We start from the raw sequence: 20,285 nt of genomic DNA on the forward strand, positions 1-20,285 counted from the left end.
ATCCTGTGATATTGAAATTCTGTGCTCTTCCCATTGTGAAGTTTTAATCTTCCTCATTTGAGCTAGGCTTTGTTCAGAATGTTGATGGCGCACAGGTTTAAAAATCACCGGTCTTGGAGAAGATAATGTTTTAGGCTTTAAGGTGGGAACTCTCTGAGCACATTCAATTTCAAAGTCCTTTTCAAATGAAATGTTCAGGACAGAAGGTATCCTGGTAAGCAAAAAACCAACATTGAAGGAACAGATTTCTCACAGTCCTCCGGAAGGCCATAAATTCGAAGGTTACCTCTGCGATTTCTGTCCTCTTGTTCAGTCAGGTCTCTTCTCAAAGAGGCAAAGGAGCGTTCCAGACTTTGAACATGTTTAGACTGCTTATTCATGAAGTCTTTAACCGTACTAATTCTTGCTTCGGTATTGGAAACACGTAGTGACAGATTTTTGAGCTCATTTCGAATTGCCGCAACCTCGAACTGAAGCAGATCAGTATTTATTTTAGTGCTTTGCGCTATGTCATGGACTGAATTAAGTTGGAGTAAAATGGTATCTAATGTTGTAGCAGAGTCCGTACTGCCCTTCGCCGAAATATCCGGGTGGGAGAATTCTGCTTAGACCTCCTCAAATTCCCTTTCGAGTCTCTATCTTTGGGGGTGACAGCCATGCCTTCCGCCATTAGGATAGCGTGCACAAACCACACAAAATGATATTGAGAGAGTAGAAACTGCAGTCGAGTAGAAAAATCTGATGATTGAAATACTAGATAGCACCACAAATTGGAGAGAATCCCAGAGGAGAGTAGGCACTAAGGCAGGCTTCTATGTATCCGGTGTGTTACATCCTGAGAGAAACAAGTATATGAGCATAGTCAAATGAGCCACTAGAGAAAAGCAAGCAACAATCCTTAGAGGTTCTAAAAAGTCAAACTAATTGTTGGACACTGGATAAATCGACCCCTAGAGCCAACTGAGTTATAGGCCACAGATAATATTTAAGAGTTTCCGAGGAAAATTCAGTCAGCGGCTGCCATTTTGAAATCAAATTTATCTCCTCAGAAGTGTGTCCCTCAAGCATAAGCGCGCATAACAATCAGGGGTATAAAAGATCAAAGAGACAATACCTCATATAGCAGGAGAAAGCACACTGAAGCCCCATATGCCGATTTTAGCACCTTTGCATGTTCAGCCTATGTAGCGGTAAAGTTTCTCCTTCCGCCGCCATCTTAGATCCAGCCTGAGGGGAAGATTCTTCATATGAAAAATCACAGAAGGAACGGGCAAAACTCCTTGAAGTTGTCCACAATGTCTTTAAAACTGTTCCGCCGCCTGGAGCTGCTACGTGGTGAAGAAAAAAGTCACCCGTACAGCATGTTTATGAGCGCTCGCACCGAAGGTCCGACGGAGCTCAAAGACGCGCGGCCATCTTGGATGCACGTCAAACCACGCCCCCTTAAACTATACATTATTGTGCATTTTGTGATTTAGACTGAAGGGGGATAGCACCGCAACGGAACCTCAGTGGGCACCTGCGTTTGTAAAACTTATCTTGGTTCAATGGGAATCGGTATTTCAGGTTACATTGCATCTCTGGCTTAATGGGGGATGGTTGTGTATTTTTTATGTACGCACATCTCTTAATTTTTTGCTATCTAGGTGCAAAGTGTATGGTTTTTATTAACCGCAATAAAATGTAACCAAGCTTTGAAGTGGTCTTGCATGAGAAGTGCAAAAAAAAACAGCCACACCTTGCTGTAGTGATTCCCCCACTGAATCAGACAGGACCAATAATGTCTGCAAATCAGCATAATCTGTCATAGTGAGAGGCCCACGTTATACAATTTCAATAACAGACATTAGGGACTGTTAGATTTGGGGGTCTCTAGTTGGCACAGGTAGGTACTTGTGACAAATAGGGACCCTTGTCTCTAGTCAGGGTAAGGGGGTACACTCCCAAAAAAAACCCTGCTCACCCCCTTGGTAGCTTGGCACGAGCAGACAGGCTTATCTCAGAGGCAGTGTGTAAAGCATTTGTGAAAACATACAGTAATCAAGTGACAACACTACAGATGGACACCACACAAGTGTTATATAAAAAATAAGTATTCTTTATATAGATTTAACAAAAGACCATAAACGACAAAAATCCACAATACTGTACTTTAAAATGGCAGAATTTAGCTTAGTTCTCTTCAGATCTTAAATTCAACACTTTGAGTCAATGTATCTTAAGATGCGACACGCAGGGCAACAAAAGTGTTGCAACGATGGTGATGCGATGAAAGTTTGGTGCAAAGAAATAAAGATGTTGTTGTCTTCTTGATGCGGCACGCTTCTCCGATGTTGCGAGAGGTCTAGACTCGATGCGTCGGCTGCAGCGGCGACACCCTTGTTCCGTGATGCAATGACAGCGGCTTTGGCAGCGACACTCCTCTCCAACGATGCGAGACACTTCCGCTCGATGCGACAGCTGCAGCGGCGACACCCTTGTTCAGTGATGCGACGGCGACACACTTCTTCTTGAGTCGCGCTTCTAGCTCCTTGGGACACACAGTCCCTCAGAAGGCCCAAATACAGCTACAGGCACTTCTAAAGAACACTTGGGGAGCTGGTGGTTGAAGTTGGTTGTCCCTGCGAATTCAGCAGGAGGCAAGCTATTTTCCGAGCCCTTGGAGATCCTTCACAAGTTGAATGAAAATGCACACAAAGTCCTTTCTCCTTTCTTTGGCAGTCAGGCAACCACTGCAGGCCAATGCCCCAAGCAGCACTTCAGCTTAGGGATAGTCTCTCCTCAGTTTCTTCTGGTTCCACTCCTCAGCAAAGGTTTCTTCTTGTTTCCCAGTGTGATCTAAAGTTCTTAGGTTTAAGTCCCAATATTTATACTAAGATTCTCTTTGTTCTCTGAAGGCAGAGAGGCCTTTGCCTAGTCCAAACCAGTTCTGGTCAGTCCTGGAGCACTTTGTTTATATGACTCCTTCTTTCCTTTCAGAGTGCAGGGCAGAGACATCAGACGCACCACAGGAGGTGGAGCCAGCATTGTGGAGGGAAGGCACAGCCCTATTCAGGTCTCAGGTGCGACTCCTCCCTCCCTTCCAGATCTCTCTATTCACCACTGGGCTGACTCACCCTGTCTCCTGGAATCCCCCAGCCCTGTCACTCAAACTCCAGACAAGGAATACACAGTTTAGCAGATGGTTAGACAAGAAAATACCTACTTTCTAAAAGTGGTATTTTATCATTCTGAGTTCAGGCATACTAAATGCGAATTTCTACCATGTTCCCTGAGTCAGTTAGGATTATAAGATGTAATAATCAAACTGCCCATTCTGCCTATGGAGAACAGGTAGCCTTGCAATAGTGAAAAACGAAACACCAGGGCATGTCCTACCTTATACTTACAATGCACCCTGCCCTTGGGCCTACCATAGGGGCGTCTGATATGAAGAAAAGAAAAGGTTTAGGGACTGGCAAGTGGGTGCACTTGCCCAGTCAGCATGACAGTACCAGACTGCACGCAGGCTCTGCAATGGCGGACCTTAGACACACTTTTACAGGCTGTTTCTGTGGGTGGCACAACCAGTGCTGCAAGCCCACCAGCAGTATTTGGATTACCAGCCCTGGGCACTCCTGGTGCACTGTACTAGGGTCTGACAGGTAAACCAAACCAACCAATCACGGAATCTCTAATCCATACATCAATTTACAATAGGGAGAGCATATACACTTTAGCACTGATCAGCAGTGGTAAAGGGCCCAGAATCCTAAAACAGCCAACAACAGGTCAGAAAAAATATAGGAGGAAGGTAAAAAAGTTCAGGGATGACCCTGCAAAAAGGGCCAAGTCCAACAGGGACCATACAGTTCCTAGCTAGAGACAGGGATGATTTTGGGGTCTTAGAAAAATTTACGAGCTCCCTTCAGACCATTTCTAAAGGTCACCACTTGAAAGCCATGCTTTAAAAAAAGTCCTTTAGAGCCTTTTTTATAATAAATTCTTGAAACTTTTACAAATCATGGGACTGTTCCCAACCCTTGTGCTTCTGCTCAAAGAAACACAAAAAAATGGACAGTGGACCAAACACAAACACTTGCGGCACCAATCACAAAAAGTCACCAATAAAATCTGAGTATTGAAATATCGTGTGTGCAGACTTCCAAAGGTGCTCCCTGTCCAAGAGCACCCCCCATCTAAAGGGGAAATTAAAAAAACACTAGATCAGAGCTGCACCACTATGAAAAGAGCATGTCCATATAAATAATCATAGGTCAGTGAAGCACGGAATGAGACATTTTTCTTCTTTATTTTTTCTTTCAAAACAAGCAACACCCAACGCGTTTTGTCCTATAACATAGGACTTCTTCAGGGCATTTATCAGATAGAGGCGACTGGAAGTTAAGTAGATCGGTAGTCACCTTATAGATAGATTGTTCTGAGCAGAAGTAGATATCTATCATCTGATCTGTATGTTGAATGAGTGATCCATATAAAGATCAAGACGTTATTTGATGTGGTCCAATTTCCAATAGTCGTAGGTTGATCAATCCCTACTGTAGTATAATAGCCACAACTTGGTCGAGACTATGCTGGTAAGATTAGAACCTGCATGTCTTTTAGGGGGACTCTTTGCACTAGCTTGCAAACTTCATGGTGGAAGTCCAAACCGGCATGGTTTTTAGGCATCGAGGGACGCCGAAAAACCATGCCGGTTTGGACTTCCACCACGAAGTTCGCAAGCTAGTGCAAAGAGTCCCCCTAAAAGACATGCAGGTTCAAATCTTACCAGCATAATCTCGACCAAGTTGTGGCTATTATACCACGGTAGTGATTGATAGTGGATTTGGGCAGAAGGTTGTCCCGAAAATGTTGTTGTCTGGTAAAAGTAGGCCACTTGAAAGGAATATGTGGTGCAATGTGAAATGTTTGAAAAAAGACTGATGATTGGCTTTCATGCAGTGCAGAGGAGTGATTTTTGCAATAATGTTGCTTACTGCCAGATAAATTAATACTTTTGCATTTTATTTCAAATGTCATGCTACTACAAGTTCTTGTGACAGACAGACGGACAGCGAGGTTGCAATGCTAGCCAAGCTCTCACAGCCCCATTGCTAATAAGGTAAGCTGCTTAAAGGAAAGGGCTGTTGAGACAATTTGTGCTGCAGCCAGGTGCCATTTGGATTTAGATTTTCCCAATATACATGTTAAAATAAAGCAGATGGGACTGACCCCATTTAGTTAGCGCTGAAGTTACAAAGTTTTTTTGACCTTGGAGGCTGAAAGAGACATTACACAAGTAACATGTGGATACTTCTGCTCTCACTGGTTCTGATGGGCTGTCCCACTCTCATTCTTCGGAGGTCGATGAAATTCAGAACCACAGAGTTAAGCAACTAAAACAAACATATGTCACTGAGACAATTCATTGTGTATTCTAGATAAGAATATTTATTTATCTGATGAACAGTGATGTCAAAATGTATTCTAAGGCCCTGGCAACTCACCTGAACCAAATTATAGGGAAAATGGTCCATCCATGCCAACACAGCTTTATTCCCGGGAGAGGGACTACAGAACACATCCGCAGAGTCATAACTTTATTTGATGCAGCTGAAGTCTCAGGGGACCCTATCGCCTTAATCCTTACGGATGTTGAAAAAGCGTTTGATATGGTCTTCTGGGATTACCTGTGGGATGTGATGAAATGGTTTGGAATTGCGAGTAGATATATTAAGGCAAAACAGGTCCTATACAAAGCTCCAAGGGTGCGGATCAGAGTGAATGGGGGGTATACGGCATCGGTGACAATTAACCGAGGGACAAGGCAGGGTTGTCCTTGCTCGCCCTTGCTTTTAGCATTATATATTGACCCCCTGATAAGAAAGCTAGATGCCTCCAGCAGTATTAGTTCAATGCCGTATCATGGGCGGGAGACCAAAATCTTGGCCTATGCAGATGACGTCGCGGTGGTCACCTCCAATCCCCGGGACACAATGGGTGTAATAGAAGAGGAGGCTCAAAACTTTGGTGTAATCTCTGGGTACGCATTAAATAGCCAGAAGACACTAATAGTCCCAAATAAATGGGCTAAATTTGAAGATTTGAGAGTGGTTGATACAGCTATGTACCTACGTATTGAAGTCACTTCGGATCAGGGAAAATTAGTAAAAAAGAACATCGAGCCAATTATACGAAAAGCCAAAAAAGATTTTGATCGACTGAATAATTTACATGTGACCATTGTAGGCTGCAGTAATGTGGTAAAGAAGGTATTCCTCCCTAAAGTACTTTATCTCTTTAGGGCCATACCGTTAAGAGTTTGAAAAGTACTGGATGAATACCCTCAAGTGCATGGTGAACAGGTTCATATGGGCCCATGGGAAAACTAGAAGGGCTATGAAATACATGTCACTGCCTAAGGAGAGAGGAGGGTGGGCAGTCCCAGATTTTAAATTGTATTACTGGGCGTCGGCGCTTCAATATAGGTTTCTTTTGTTTGGGAGAGCTGAGGGGGATCCCAGAGACAATGGGTATCCCAGATGTATATGAGCTGTTTTTAGGTGAGGATGCAAATGACTGCTTCATGAAATTTACAGAACCTAGCTACTACAAAAAAACTAAATTTAAGACCTTGTTGGCCGCATACAAGATCTGGGCTGCTTTTAAAAAGAAACTAGGCCTCGGAAGATTTAATTATTATACACAGCTTTATAGAAATCTAATGCTGCCGGATATTTTCTCTGATATAATTATGTTAGAATGGGAGCAGACGGGATTAAGGGTGTGGGGGGGATCTGTTGGGCCCTAGCGGCATGCGGATGTTTCGCGAAATCCAGCAAGAGTATGGGATAGTTATCAAAAAAATGTTAAAATACTTACAGCTTCGGAGCTTTTTGTATAGGAAAATGGGGGGGCCGAGCGGCTATCAGAGATCAGTAATAATAGATGTTATAAGAGCAGGAGAGAATTGTACTATCAAGAAAATCTATGCCGAACTCCAAGCTTTAAAACCGGACGATTTGGAGAAATATGAGAAAAAGTGGGTGGGAAAACTAGGTATAGAGCAAAACTGGTTCTCCAAATCATTAGAAATGGGGCAAAGCATTTTGTGCTAGGCAGGATTGCAGGCTCAACATTTTAAAACGATTTATTGGCTGTACTACACGCCGGCCAGGATAGCGCAATGGGGTGGCCGGGCGGGAAGTAAGTGTGCCCGGTGTGATAGCTCTGAGGTGGATCTAGTACACGTTTGCGACCTGTCCCTAGTTGGACATGTTAATAAAATCAATAGAAAAGTTTATGGACCAAACGTTGAACATACACGTGGTACTAGATCCAGCTTTAATACTCTTGGGAATTCAAACAAAGGGCAGAAAAAATGTGGATGATTTTTTTCTATTTCTTGCTATGGCTGCGCTACAAATTATTATCGCCTCTGCCTCAGTCATCTCCATTATTCCAACAATGGTTAGCTAAACTGTTAGCTATATATAATATGGAGAAAGGTATTTACGAGAGAAAGGGTTAGAAACTGAAAAAACTCGGTAGACGTATATGGGGGCCTATATATAGCTGGAAGGAAGCTATGAATGATAAGTGAAATTGCCCTTGCCCTAATTTCAGTAGATTGCATTACTCTCTAAATCTGATCGGTATGATAACAATACTAAGATGAAGTAATGATCAAATAGCTTTTTATTATGTATTAAGTACAATGAATTATGTACTGTACTTTGCTGTGTTTTTCAAGTACTAATTGTACGATTATATTACCTTTTTTTGTACCATACCTCATGGGTTGAAAAATTATAATAAAACCTTTTATAAATAAATATTTATTTATATGGGAGCTATTGTAAAAGGAAAGTTACAAATCTATTAGGGACATGGTAAAACACTAAGAAGCCCATTTTTCTGCTTGGGCAGATTCTCCCATATCATGTATATCAATAGGAAGTCTAATTTTCTGCGCATTTGAAATTTAAAACCAAATTGAAAAAATCTGCCTCCTGGCTCAACATCTGCAGAACGCCACGGGTAGGTGCATGCTTTAAACATTTATTTCTTTACGTGTCAAGTAATTCAATGTGTCATAATAAACAATGTATTAAGTGAAGGCTAGATTTGGAGATTCCCTCCTGATGTGTCGCCAACCCATTTCGACTGACCCTCATATCTGAGACCAGATCCACATATTCTGTGCCGTAAATGAATGATGATGATACTGGACTGTATGCACACTAGAATGTGGTAATGTTTATAGAGAAAAAAGAAATTACAAGTTTGCTGTTCTAAGAGGCTCTAAACAGGTGCTGCAGTTATGCCACCAGCATCTTAGTGTGGGTAGAGATGAAAGTGGTTTGATTGTAGATTGTCAAGAGCAGCCCCAATGTTCATGCCACAATTCAAACACCTCAACTCATTTATACAGTGACAGACTTAGGCAAAATGGCAACTGGTACTTCATAGTGGGATAGCAAGGATAGGCAGTGATAATCCAGAATATTATAATAAACTTGTCATTAGCTGACATAAATTAAGGAACCTTTCCATAAATGTGTTACAGTCAATGCAGACAATGAGAGAGGCAATGGAGTTCCCAGACACACTAACACTGTGGTGACAACATTATCCCAAGTCATAAATGGTTCATGCAATATAAAGTTTATTATGTGCAAAGTGTTTGTCTTTAGCCTCTTCCCCACCACTCCCTCCTCGATACCCAACTTAACAGTTCAGAATAAGGTTTGACGAAAAGACCACGAACAGCTGACCAAAGAGCACTTTCTCGGAAGCAGACTACTTATATCTGTATTGGTTCTTTCAGTGGATACAGCATTTCTAAGGTAAGAGGAGTCCCACTGGCTTCAATATTTTGTTGATTTAACATTTTCCCCATCACATATTTGTGAGTCATTAGGTTCTGCGATTTAAAGCCAAAATAGATAAATACTTTAGTCACCTTAGCTTCGGACTCCTCCAAACTCGTAATATCAATAATTTGGATGAGCCTGCTCCTGCTGCATATACGCACCGGTTTCAGGGCTTGATTTGTGCCACCCAAGATATACCCCCACGATGATATGCAAAATATTTAAATAGTTTCTAGATCTTTACAGTACCAAAGTTAACAATATATCACAACAGCTACCCCTGAGTGAGGTGCACTGCTCTCTCTGACAGCTGGCATAATGGTGGACTGTCAACTGTTCCGATGTTAATAGGCAATACTGTGCTGACTCGGTGATTTCCAGCCACATTATGTATCCTGACAACTCCGGCATGAGGACAATTTAACTGGCGACCTATAGCTTGAGGAAAGTCTACTCAACATTTTGAATCCACACAATCCAGGGCCAATATAAAAATGATGATACTGAGAACCAAGCACTTCTATTTGTGAACAATTTTAAGTAGCAGGTCCGGCAAATCAATGCTTGGCAACTCAGTGAGTCTGAAGGAATCAGAGTACATCCTTTGCAGCAGAAAGTCGTTCTTCGGCCTTTCTTTTTATAAGTTTAAATATATTTGAAAAAATTAGTCAGCGAGACACAAATCATCCACTAGTTGACAACTTTTCTATGATGAACGCTTCTTACTTTAAGGAACGTGCTCGAATCTTTATATATTTCTTCTTCATAAGGTAGATTCTCTTCCGCGTGCTGTGGCTCAATTTCATCCTTTTAGTAAAATGAAAAAAGAAACAATTTTTCAGAATATCACTGTTTCATGCTAAAGGTATTTTAGCTGCCGAATGAGATGCCATTTTCTGGTTGGGGCTTCTGTCTTATCATATGAAAAAATATATAATTTCCAGTATCACATTTTTGATATCATTAAATCCACCTGCTCCTCTTCACGGCATGGAAATATAAAAGATTAGGATTCCCAATACACTACTCAAAACTTAAACACATTGATATGGAAAAGCCTTTGCATACAACCAAAAAACACACATTCTGCTGCTATCTGTGTATGTCGGGAATCGGCAGATACGTTTAATGACTCCAAAAAGAGGAAAGTGAGCGTGCATGGATTTTAGGAACTATGTCATCTTTGATTAACACGGAAGTGTACTATCTATTGCAAATAAAACAACATTGGAGTGGAATCCTTCTTTTTGTATTGGCAAATATACAGGTTGAGGACAGCACATCTTCCCACCTTGTTTGGCAACAAACGTCGGGCAACCAAGATACCCTCCAAGTAACATGTCCATAGCTAGAGAAAAAAAAGTTTCATTTTCTTATCACTGACTCTGAAAGTCTATTGGTTCCAGGTTTACTTCTTGGCATAAGAGTTCGCATTAGTAGATTTCAGAAGTATGTTAATCGCAAGCATGTCAAAACTGATGATTCTCTAATCAAACAAAACTGAATCTACAGCACCTAATAAATGATTGCCTAAGCTGATTGCTCATCATAAAATATTAACAAGGAAGCAGTCAGCACAAAGATGTATATCATGCAAGCCACATCAGGATATTTTTAGTGACTGTTGGATAAGTCAACTATAAAGAACATATATCCCTTTGTACATGACTATCAGTTTCAGACTATTGTGAAAACTAGCATACCCATTAGATAAAATAAAGTGCTTGAATCTAATGGATTTACACGTGAAAATTGAACAATCCACTTTCAGCAACACAACAGCCCTGACATTCTATTACATCAGGTTTATTAAGCAAGCTAACTTAAAAATACAAATAGTATTTTAATGAGAAAGGAGATGAAGCTTTATTTACCTTGTATTCTTCAATGACTTCCTCTTCAGGCTCTCCCTCCTCTGGAAACTTACGTTTTGAATTTGGCGACGAGCTATCATATGTATAACTGTAATCATACAACAACAAATTTCAGCCATTCATTAAAACAGTAAACTGCATAAAGGAAATATTATTTAATAACAGAACCAAAGTATGCTTTTCAGCATGGTATGTACTAGGAAAGTGAAAACCTATTTAATGTTATATCTGCATGTACATGAAAGCACTGCAAAAAACGTACACCATTAAATGGCACTCAAGTTTGTACCAACAAAAAATAGTCAGTACAGAAAAATCTCTAGGGCAAACAACTGAATATAAATCAACAGACAGGCTAGAATCTAACGTTGCCAAAAATCACATAAACGGGTGAATCGCCCTTTAATAAAAAAACGCTAACAGCATCAGGGAACTGTGCACAATAGAGGGATGAGGCCCTAACAAAGCAAAACAGGACAAGGCACACCCAGGGGCTGGAAGCTGGATCCCACAGAATGCCTCTAGAGCAAGCATATAATAATAGTTTTGGCCCACAAAGGAACCATTCAGATTAGCTGTCAACTTTATACTCTTAGGGGCAGATTTCGATGCAGTCGAAAACGTCTCAGACAGTCGGTCGAAGCCGTTCCGACCGCATCGAAATGTCCCGTTCGGATTCCTTTCCGACAGACCCATTTAGATGGGGTCGGTTGGAAAGGAATCCGAACCGGATTTCCGAATGGCCTCCGACTGCCTCGGAGAGCCCGGCTGCCATTCGGAAATCCTCCATCAATCCCTTGGGCGGCTCTTTCCTGCCGAGGGATTACCATGGAAGATTCCCACAGCCTTTCTGTGCCGGCCTTTCTGACACAGAAAGGCTGTGGGAATCCTTCTTTGGGGGCCCCCAGCAGGGCCTCCAAGGGTGCAAGGCCTCCGGATGGCTGTTGATCCCTGCACCCGGTGGCAGGCACCTTGAGATGCCTGCCATGGGGTGCAGGGATGAACTGCACCTCTGCTTTTACAATGAGAGCATGCATTCCATTTGGAATTCATGCTCCCATTGTAAAGAATAGGACTGCAACCCAACAGTGTTCGGTCGCATCCTACTTGCTGGGCTGGAACCGGAATCCCAAATGATGTCGGACGGACTCCGGTCTTCCCGACATCATAGTCAGGCCCTTAGTGTTAATTAGGCAAGAATATTGAAGGGGGACGGCACATACTCGGTACACTGACCGGGGTAGAGTGAGGAGGGCCCTACTCCACCACAGTAAATTACTACCTGGGAATGCTCTTCCCGTTTGGATAAAATTGCTACTGTAAATAAGATTCTTAAACAATTTGAGTAAAATTCAGAAAATGTGTTTATAGCATTGTATGTTTTACATGGCACTTCTTAGTTGGAAGCTTACAAGAAGCATACTGTTGGATTTACTATTTAGGTAGTAAGACCCTGCCATTTTTGTCCTGCTGAAATGCACTACAGTGAATACCTGGTTTTGAGGATCACAAAAAGGAACATACTGAAAGGGTGATAACAGATTAGCCACAATATAAACCATTTATTGCTGGTGCCAGACTAAGATTATGGTGCAAGGAGATTTCTCAATGTAAAACATTCTTAACCTCTACTAGGATTTGATAAACCTGTTTTCTCTCATGAATGTCTCATCTCTTGCAAATTATAGGTGGTTTTGCAGAAGCTCAAATAAGGACATGGTCTAACTGCGGAGTGAATCTAGTACTATCAACAGCAACACCAGTCTGTCACTTGATTCCCCAGTGTCCAACTGTAGCTAAACCGCAGAGTTCTAATAAACAAGTAGAGCGATATCATTCTCTATCTATGACAAACACAAGGCATGCCGCCAAGCCTTTTGCTAGAATAGGAGCTGCTGATTTGAAAGCATTTCTTTTTAACCAGAATAAAGTAAATAACCATAGAACTGTTATTACAGATATGAAAAAAGGTGTTTAACCAAGTGAAAGGAAGGATGGGCTTTTAGTCTTTGAGCGTAATATTTATTTTTGAAGGGTTAAAATAGTTAATGAGAGAAAGCCCTACTGATGTCCACCATTCCCTTTCCACGCCTGTTTCTGCAGACTATCCATTGTCTTTGTCACTTAGTACCTGCTTAATTCTAAAATAATAACACGTTGGTTGACAATCTTTCATTTAAATGCATGGCAGAAGAATTTTAGAGGTGCAAGAAGCTATCTGCAGATATAAGTCATAGTTAAAAGGATTAGATGTGTCCTATGCATGAACATGAACTAAAACGTTACATTTACTGGCTTCAAAATCAATTTTCACTGGGTGTTAAATATAAGGACATTATTAAACCTATTTAAAAATATGTATTTGTGGTCTTTAAAATGCCCTTCTGTATACTTTATTGACTCTATTCAAAGACAATTAATAAAAAATAAAAAAAATAACATTGTAAATCAGACAGTTTAAACAGTAGAAGCCGTTAGGAACCACACAATTTTCACACACTGAACACTGACAATTTATAATAAAAACTCATGAAGGTAAACGTTTCCAGGGGTTCATTTAGTTCAAGAACTTGCTGCAGGAAAACTGAGAACCATTTCCATCTACATATTCAGCCTTCTGCACGAGAATGTCAATGACTGTAAAACTGTCTTCTCCACAAGCATGTCTCTCCATACGAGCACATTCTGCGAGTTAGTGCACACTCTAGTCAGCCGTCTGGGGGAAAAGGCATAGCGATATGTGCACTGATGAAGTAGTATGGCTTGTCTCAGCTACTACCCATTAATCTCATAGGTAGATACCAAACATTTACGGGGCAATCAAAATGCAGCATGTTGGTAGAGTCTAGCGTCTGGTTTACAATCACATTAAAAAGAAATAACATGGAAAGCATCTTCTCTATTTTTCTGAAAGCATTAACAGCCCAAGGGGAATAAGGTGCCCCTTTAAAAGCCACCAACACTCCGGCGCACACAAGGCTCTGTATGATACCAATCAGTCATATCTATTTTCTGCTATGGTAGGATACGGATATCTGTTCTTTTACCTATATTTCTGCAGTTTACGATGTCTGCTTCTTTAGAAACAGAAGAGAAACTGGTAAAACCTTGGTTGAAATGTTGACCAAAATGCAAAAGAATGAGAACACAGAATTCATGTTCTGCCTGGAGTAATGAGGCCCTGCAAAACCTTTTGCGCCTAAACTTTTTCACCTTTCTTGACCCCCTTTATAGGCAGGATCGTCTATCCATTATGTCTATAGCTGGAGGAGGAACTGAACGGCTGGCAGGACACACAAAAACTATCTGATACGAGGACCTCAGGACTCAATGATTCCAACTCACTCAAGTTTGGAAATTTTGGGTGGTTTGGGTGCAGGAGCTTGCATGAGTCATTGAACACCATGATATGGATAAAAGTATGCATTGTAGAGAGATACCCTATGGAACATAAACAGAAGTAGTAAGCATGAATAAATGTAACAGACTTTGCTTTTTTTTTGCAGTGTAAGGCATAGCAAAAAATTGTGGACCTGCGTTTTGAGAAAAACACTGCTGTCTCTCAAACTGATTAGGCGATTGCGGATGATTTTCAGGATGAAGGCTGAATTGTAAACTGTAAGACTGGTTGGGATCGAAAAGAACATGCATTTCAATAAACAATGCTTCAAATTGAGAAGACAACCCCAGCAGTTTGAGGTAATACCAAACTAAAGGCACTGACAAAATTTCAATCGTTGAACTTCTTATGCCTACAAAACAATAGTTTCCATCATAAATTACAATAAGCTAATACAAAAAGTAGTATACATTCATTAGGTATATTCCAGGTAGGTACTAATCCAAAATATTAGCCTTGGCTGGATGTTCATGATCTGTAATTTGTGAGAAGAAAAAAAAACAACAAGTAAGACATTTTGCATGCGTGTCCATTAAGAGTAGACCCCAGGATGCATATTTGAGATTTTACCAGTGAATCTGGTATACCTGATTTAGGTATTTTCATTTAAACTGAAACCTGCCCTCAATAGTTTTATCTACGTACTAAACAGTGGTGAGCTGCAAACTGCAGAAAAAATGCACCCTTATCTAGCCATACCTGTAAGCTAGATTTGTGAGATGAATCACTGTCCAAGGAGCACAGGGGTCTCCATAGCATAAGCCTGGATTGCTTGTCAAAGAAACATGTCAGGGATTTTGACGATTATGGCAGAGCTGGCAAAACAATGTCAAGAACAACAATAATATAAAATAAGTACTGCTATGACGGGGTCCAACTAATAATAATCAACATAATGTAAGGGCAAATATTATATTCGGGGTGTATATCAACCTGTCCTAAATAGAAAGGATATACCAAAATTACCATCATTATGCCAGACCCAACATTATGCCAGTGTTAGACCTCATCATGTTCGAGATTTCCTCTGTTGGCCTATGACACCAACTTTCCATAATAGGTGAAAGACGCACAATCCTAACTCGGGGTGAAGGGTGGGACACTTTGGTGGAATTGAAGAGATCACACGTAAAGGCAATCCTACACGGGGCCATTCTACCGGAGTACCTCAGGGCAAATGCTGCACCAAGGGGGTTATTAGTAAGCAACGAACCACTGATCTTCCTAGAGGACGTACCATTCAGGAAGGATTGGGCTCTTATAGCCTTGAAATGTACGAGGGACTGGCTGATCCTAATTATTAATACAGCCAAAAGGATAGCAGATACCCTCTACATTCAGATTCAAACCAGCGAACAAGGCCTTAAAGCCAGTGTCATACTGACCACATACGAGAGGAAACTAAAAGAGACAAACATTGAGTTAGGAGAATACAAAGATTACTTACTTTGGTCCAAAGTTGACAAATTGCAAAATGACGAAGAAATTTTCCAAGGAAAGGGTACACCACAGATGAGTATGTCCAGAAAAAGATGGAGGACATGAAAAAGGGACCACAGGGGAACAGAAGGGACACATACACTATGAGCTCGAGCAGTGACAGCAGCGACTATGAAAGGAAATCCCTCAGAAGAGGAAGAGGCAGGGGCTACTTTGCTTGCCCACGCCCAACATTCAACCCTATTTACCCGAGCTACCCAGGACAGGGTTTTGGTTGGCCTCCGGTATTTCAACAATTCCCACAGATGCAAGGACCCCCACAACCCCCAATATCTGCAAACGCAGAATGCTTTTTTAGGGAGAGGGAAGGGCAGGGGCTGGCAGAGAGGCACACAAGGGGTACAGTGGGAGGACCTGAATCAGAGGGTGACGGGGAGCATGACGAGGGATCCCTCCCGCGGGACCAGCATGGAGTAACTCTGGTTATGAACCTCAGACACCCCAAAGACTGGGCCACAGGCGTCACTGCTAAACAAAGGGTAGGAGTTAATGCTGACAAACACTCTGGACAGTTTTAAAATTCTTCAAGAGCTGGCAGATTTCTTTCGTAACGTCAGGCTCAAGGTCTTCTTTGAGGGTAGGCCAGAGATGGCAACTAGGGGTGGGGGTACTAACTTCCGCCCTAAATCCAATTTTACCCCTATGACCTGGGCACTACCCATAGAGGTACCAACCTTTGAATAAGCTGTAATCTACGAAGTGGAAGCACTGGCAAAGAATGAGTCCCCACACTTTCAGGAATCTGACAAGAAGCGAAAAAGAGGCGCTAGAACAGTTGAAGAACAATCCTGACATCATCATTAAACCTGCAGACAAAGGGGGTGCAATAGTACACCGAACCAAGAGAGTCTATGATAATGAATGCCTGGGATTGCTCTCAGATACCAGAAACTATAGGATACTCCAGAGGGACCCTGCCCCAGAGATTAGGAAGGAGATAGTCACCTTGGTTGAGGAAGGAATCAACAACGATTGGATCACAGAGAAGGAAGGGAACTTCCTCTGTAAAGGGGACCCTGTGATACCTTACCTCTATACCCTCCCAAAAGTACATAAACCAACCAGACCCTCCTCCTGGTAGACACACCGTGTCTGGGATTGGTTCGATACTAGAGCCATTGTCACAGTTCTGCGACTTTTACCTAAAACCCTTGGTTCAGAGTAGAACGGCCTACCTGAAGGACACCACTAATGTCCTCAGATTGATTAAGGACATCGAGTTTGACCCTACAAAAGAATATCTGGTGGGCCTGGATATTGAGTTCCTCTATACAAACATAACCCAGAAGGAAACCCTGAGGGTCATAGAGGAAACTCTGTTTGAGCAGGATTGTTCATATGGCACTCCTAGGGCATTCATCCTGCACCTGGCAGAGATAGCATTGACTAGGAACTTCTTTGAATTTCAAGGCACATACTATCTGCAGACCCATGGTACTTCTATGGGTAGTGCCTTTGCACCTAGTTTGGCAGGATTCTACGGAGCATCCTTTGAAGAACAATTCATCTTCGCTCCCACTAGTTCCTGGAATAACAACATCAAACTATGAAAACGTTTCATAGATGACGTGCTCCTGATTTGGGTAGGTGATGCATAATCGATCACCGACTTCTTGGACTGGCTCAAAGGCTGGAACCCCCTCTTTACACTTTATCAACAGTGACGAGGGAATGCCTTCCCTTTTAGGACCTGGAAATTATCACTAAGGATGGTAAACTACAGACACAGGTTTTTTATAAATCCACAGACATTAAAAGCCTCCTCTTATTTGAGAACTTCCATCCGAAATCATTACGAGAAAACCTACCGGCCGGCCAGTTCCTTCGCCTCCGGAGCAACTGCTCGGACACAGGGGACTTCAGAGAGGAGTCAAACACTCTAGCAGGGAAACTACAAAACAGGAAGTACCCATGGAGAATCGTCCGAAGAGCTCAGAAGAGGGCACTGAACTGCAACACGAAGGGCCCCCCTGGAAACAGTGAATAAGCCACAAACAAATAGTGCCATCTTGGGAGAGGAGTTGGCCTAACGGCTATGGCGGTCGACCTTGAATCTGGGGAACTGGGTTTTGGTTCTCAGCAACAACGCTGAACATCCTGTGATTCTGGGCAAATCACTTAATCTCCCCGTACCTAACAAAAAAATGAATGTGTCCTCATGTAACGCAACTGGTGCTATGTAAAGTGATCTGATACCCGATACCTTTGTGTCAAGTTCGCGCTATATAAAACTCTGTAAAATAAAAAAATAAAATAAAAAAATCTGTGTGACTACCTTTAATACAGCTTCAAACAGCATTAAACGCATCATAACGCGGAACTGGAGAATCCTAAACTCTAATGGACAACCTGGAGAAGCCTCTCTTCTCTTTTAAAAGGAGCCAGAACATAAGGGACCACCTGGTGCACACTAGACCCAGACCAAACACACAGACACCAAGAAAACCTCTGGGACCTCCCATCTGTGACAGGGCAAGCAAGGTGCGGATCATGTGACGTGTGTAATCTCACGGAAAACACTAAGAGCATTGACGTAGGGCTCACTTACCCCTGGGAGCAGCGTAACCACACCAACTGTAATTCCAACAACGTCATTTACATGATTAAAAGTCCTTGTGGGTTAATGTACATTGGGATGACAACCCGGAAAGTAAAGGTCAGAACAATGGAACACAGATCCACCATCAGGTGCCAGAAGACAATGACAAGTTTTACCACTCATTACGCAGAAAAGAAACATTCAGTCAATGACCTCTTTTGGATAGTGCTAGGTAAACCTTTCATCCCTACCACTGCCCGTAACCCAGACAAGACCCTATCTATAAGAGAACAAAAGTGGATATACAGGGTACGTAGCCATGAGATTGGCTTGAATGAGGATATTCCCTGGAATACTCTGAACAGATAACAATGAAATCCCAGAGGTCAATGGCCTTTCTGGCTATTTGGTGGATGTAGATACACCCGGTGGTTGATATAATACATCTCTTACTTGTATGTATGGACACACTCTTTTAATCAACCAAGCCGTGGCATTGCACTATTGATCCTTTACCATCTGAGGATATACACAAAAGAAAAGGTCTAGCATATTATACCACTTTTCTTTTTTACAACACTCGTGACTGGGTCAGTAACCATGGACCTGGGGTCCAAACACGTTTGACCTAGATACATACATCATAAAGAAGGAGGATCGCTGGAGTAGTAGGCGTAGTGTAGGGTCACCCCAGCTACAGACATATAGGCTTATGGCACGAGACGCCTTTGTGCACAAAGGGTATCCTCTTAAAGGATGTTGCAGCATCCCCTATGGGAAGCAACAACTGATTTCACATACCCATACACTCTGATAATTCCCTATGGAGAAAACAGGATGACTAATATCCTATGACTTACACATTTAACTGAAAGAAGGTGTCAGCTCAGCTTATGAATATCAAAACCCATAGTGAACGCACCGGCAAGTCTAGTTCTTCCACTGGGCCGCGTTGGTCACATTCGGGATCACATGACCGGGCACGCCATGGGTAAGAAGCATGTAGCGAGAAGGTCTCCCAGTACCTACGCGGCACTGGGAGGGACACAGCTAACGAGACGGACTCACCTTGATAAAGTAAGCTGGGGGGACAGGAGGTTTGGACCTAGGAGCAAGTGGGTTTACCGTATGCCCGCTGTTTGACACTTCACGATCAATGGCCATTTAATCACAATATTCAGTGTGGCATGGCACGTCTCTGAGCATTGGTGCACGTGAGACTACTCAGTCAGTGGTTGTTGACAGAGCATGAAGTACGATCGACCGAGCTAATAGATCATACCTTGATTTAACCATTCGTATATTATTATTTTGTCTCTTCCATCTATTTGTTTAGTGTGTGACTACAGGGAGCCGTTCTCACTCCTCCGCCAGGTCGAACACGATTTCAAGTGGAACTCGGTAAGAGATACAGAGATTACGCTCACACAAGTGGACCGAGTAATGATAACCCACATTTTTTAAGCATTTCGAGTGATGGTACCACGCTCATTAAGGACGATTTGTTCTGTTAAGATGGTGTGTTCCTAAAATCACAATGTGTAACCACTGTATCACACTTAATTAGTTTAGAGGGACAAGATGGCTGGTTCAGGAATAGTTTTTTCTCGCTTTTGACTATTATGTTCACTGTGTGTTATACGTTTATTTGTACGTATATTTTCTTGGTTACAGGTAATTTCATGTAGTGTGATTACAAGAGCTGCACGACCTGCGCACTGACACAGGCTGTGACTCCGATCTACTCCTAAAGGTAGGAGATTGGTGAGCAATTGAGGGATCTATCTAGTCCTGATGAAAGCCGGTAAAGACGCAGCATCCGGCTGAAACATGTCGACAGTCTTGCAGAGTGGAGGGTTAGAAGGTCCATTATAGACCAAACATACCATCACCCACTGGTTGATAGGAACCATTTTAACCCTAACCAGGGAATCCATCAATAAAGGGGCAGTTGGAGATCCTGGAGTTAGTTTTAACCGTTTTTTTTCTGCACTTTGTTTTGATCATGTTATTCTTTATGTTTATATTTGTATTGTCTTCCCCACCCTATTGCTCCACCTCTGTCGTTGGCTTGCGCTGTGTTTAGCAGCCCTATGATGAAGCATGCCACAGAT

The 20,285-nt window shown here is 42.1% G+C and overlaps 1 protein-coding gene across 1 annotated transcript in view; it reads right to left on the minus strand.

The window, feature by feature from the left end:
- Positions 1-20,285, minus strand: part of METTL14 (methyltransferase 14, N6-adenosine-methyltransferase non-catalytic subunit) — a 258,367-nt gene that overhangs the window by 199,569 nt on the left and 38,513 nt on the right. The window contains exons 3-4 of the mRNA XM_085634353.1: positions 10,733-10,820; positions 9,585-9,665 (exon numbers count right to left, since the gene is read on the minus strand). Coding sequence (XP_085490479.1) covers positions 9,585-9,665; positions 10,733-10,820 — 169 coding nt within the window. The remainder of the gene's footprint in view (positions 1-9,584; positions 9,666-10,732; positions 10,821-20,285) is intronic.

The sequence above is a fragment of the Triturus cristatus genome, chromosome 2_1 (assembly GCF_964204655.1).
Source record: "Triturus cristatus chromosome 2_1, aTriCri1.1, whole genome shotgun sequence".
NCBI lineage: Eukaryota > Metazoa > Chordata > Amphibia > Caudata > Salamandridae > Triturus > Triturus cristatus.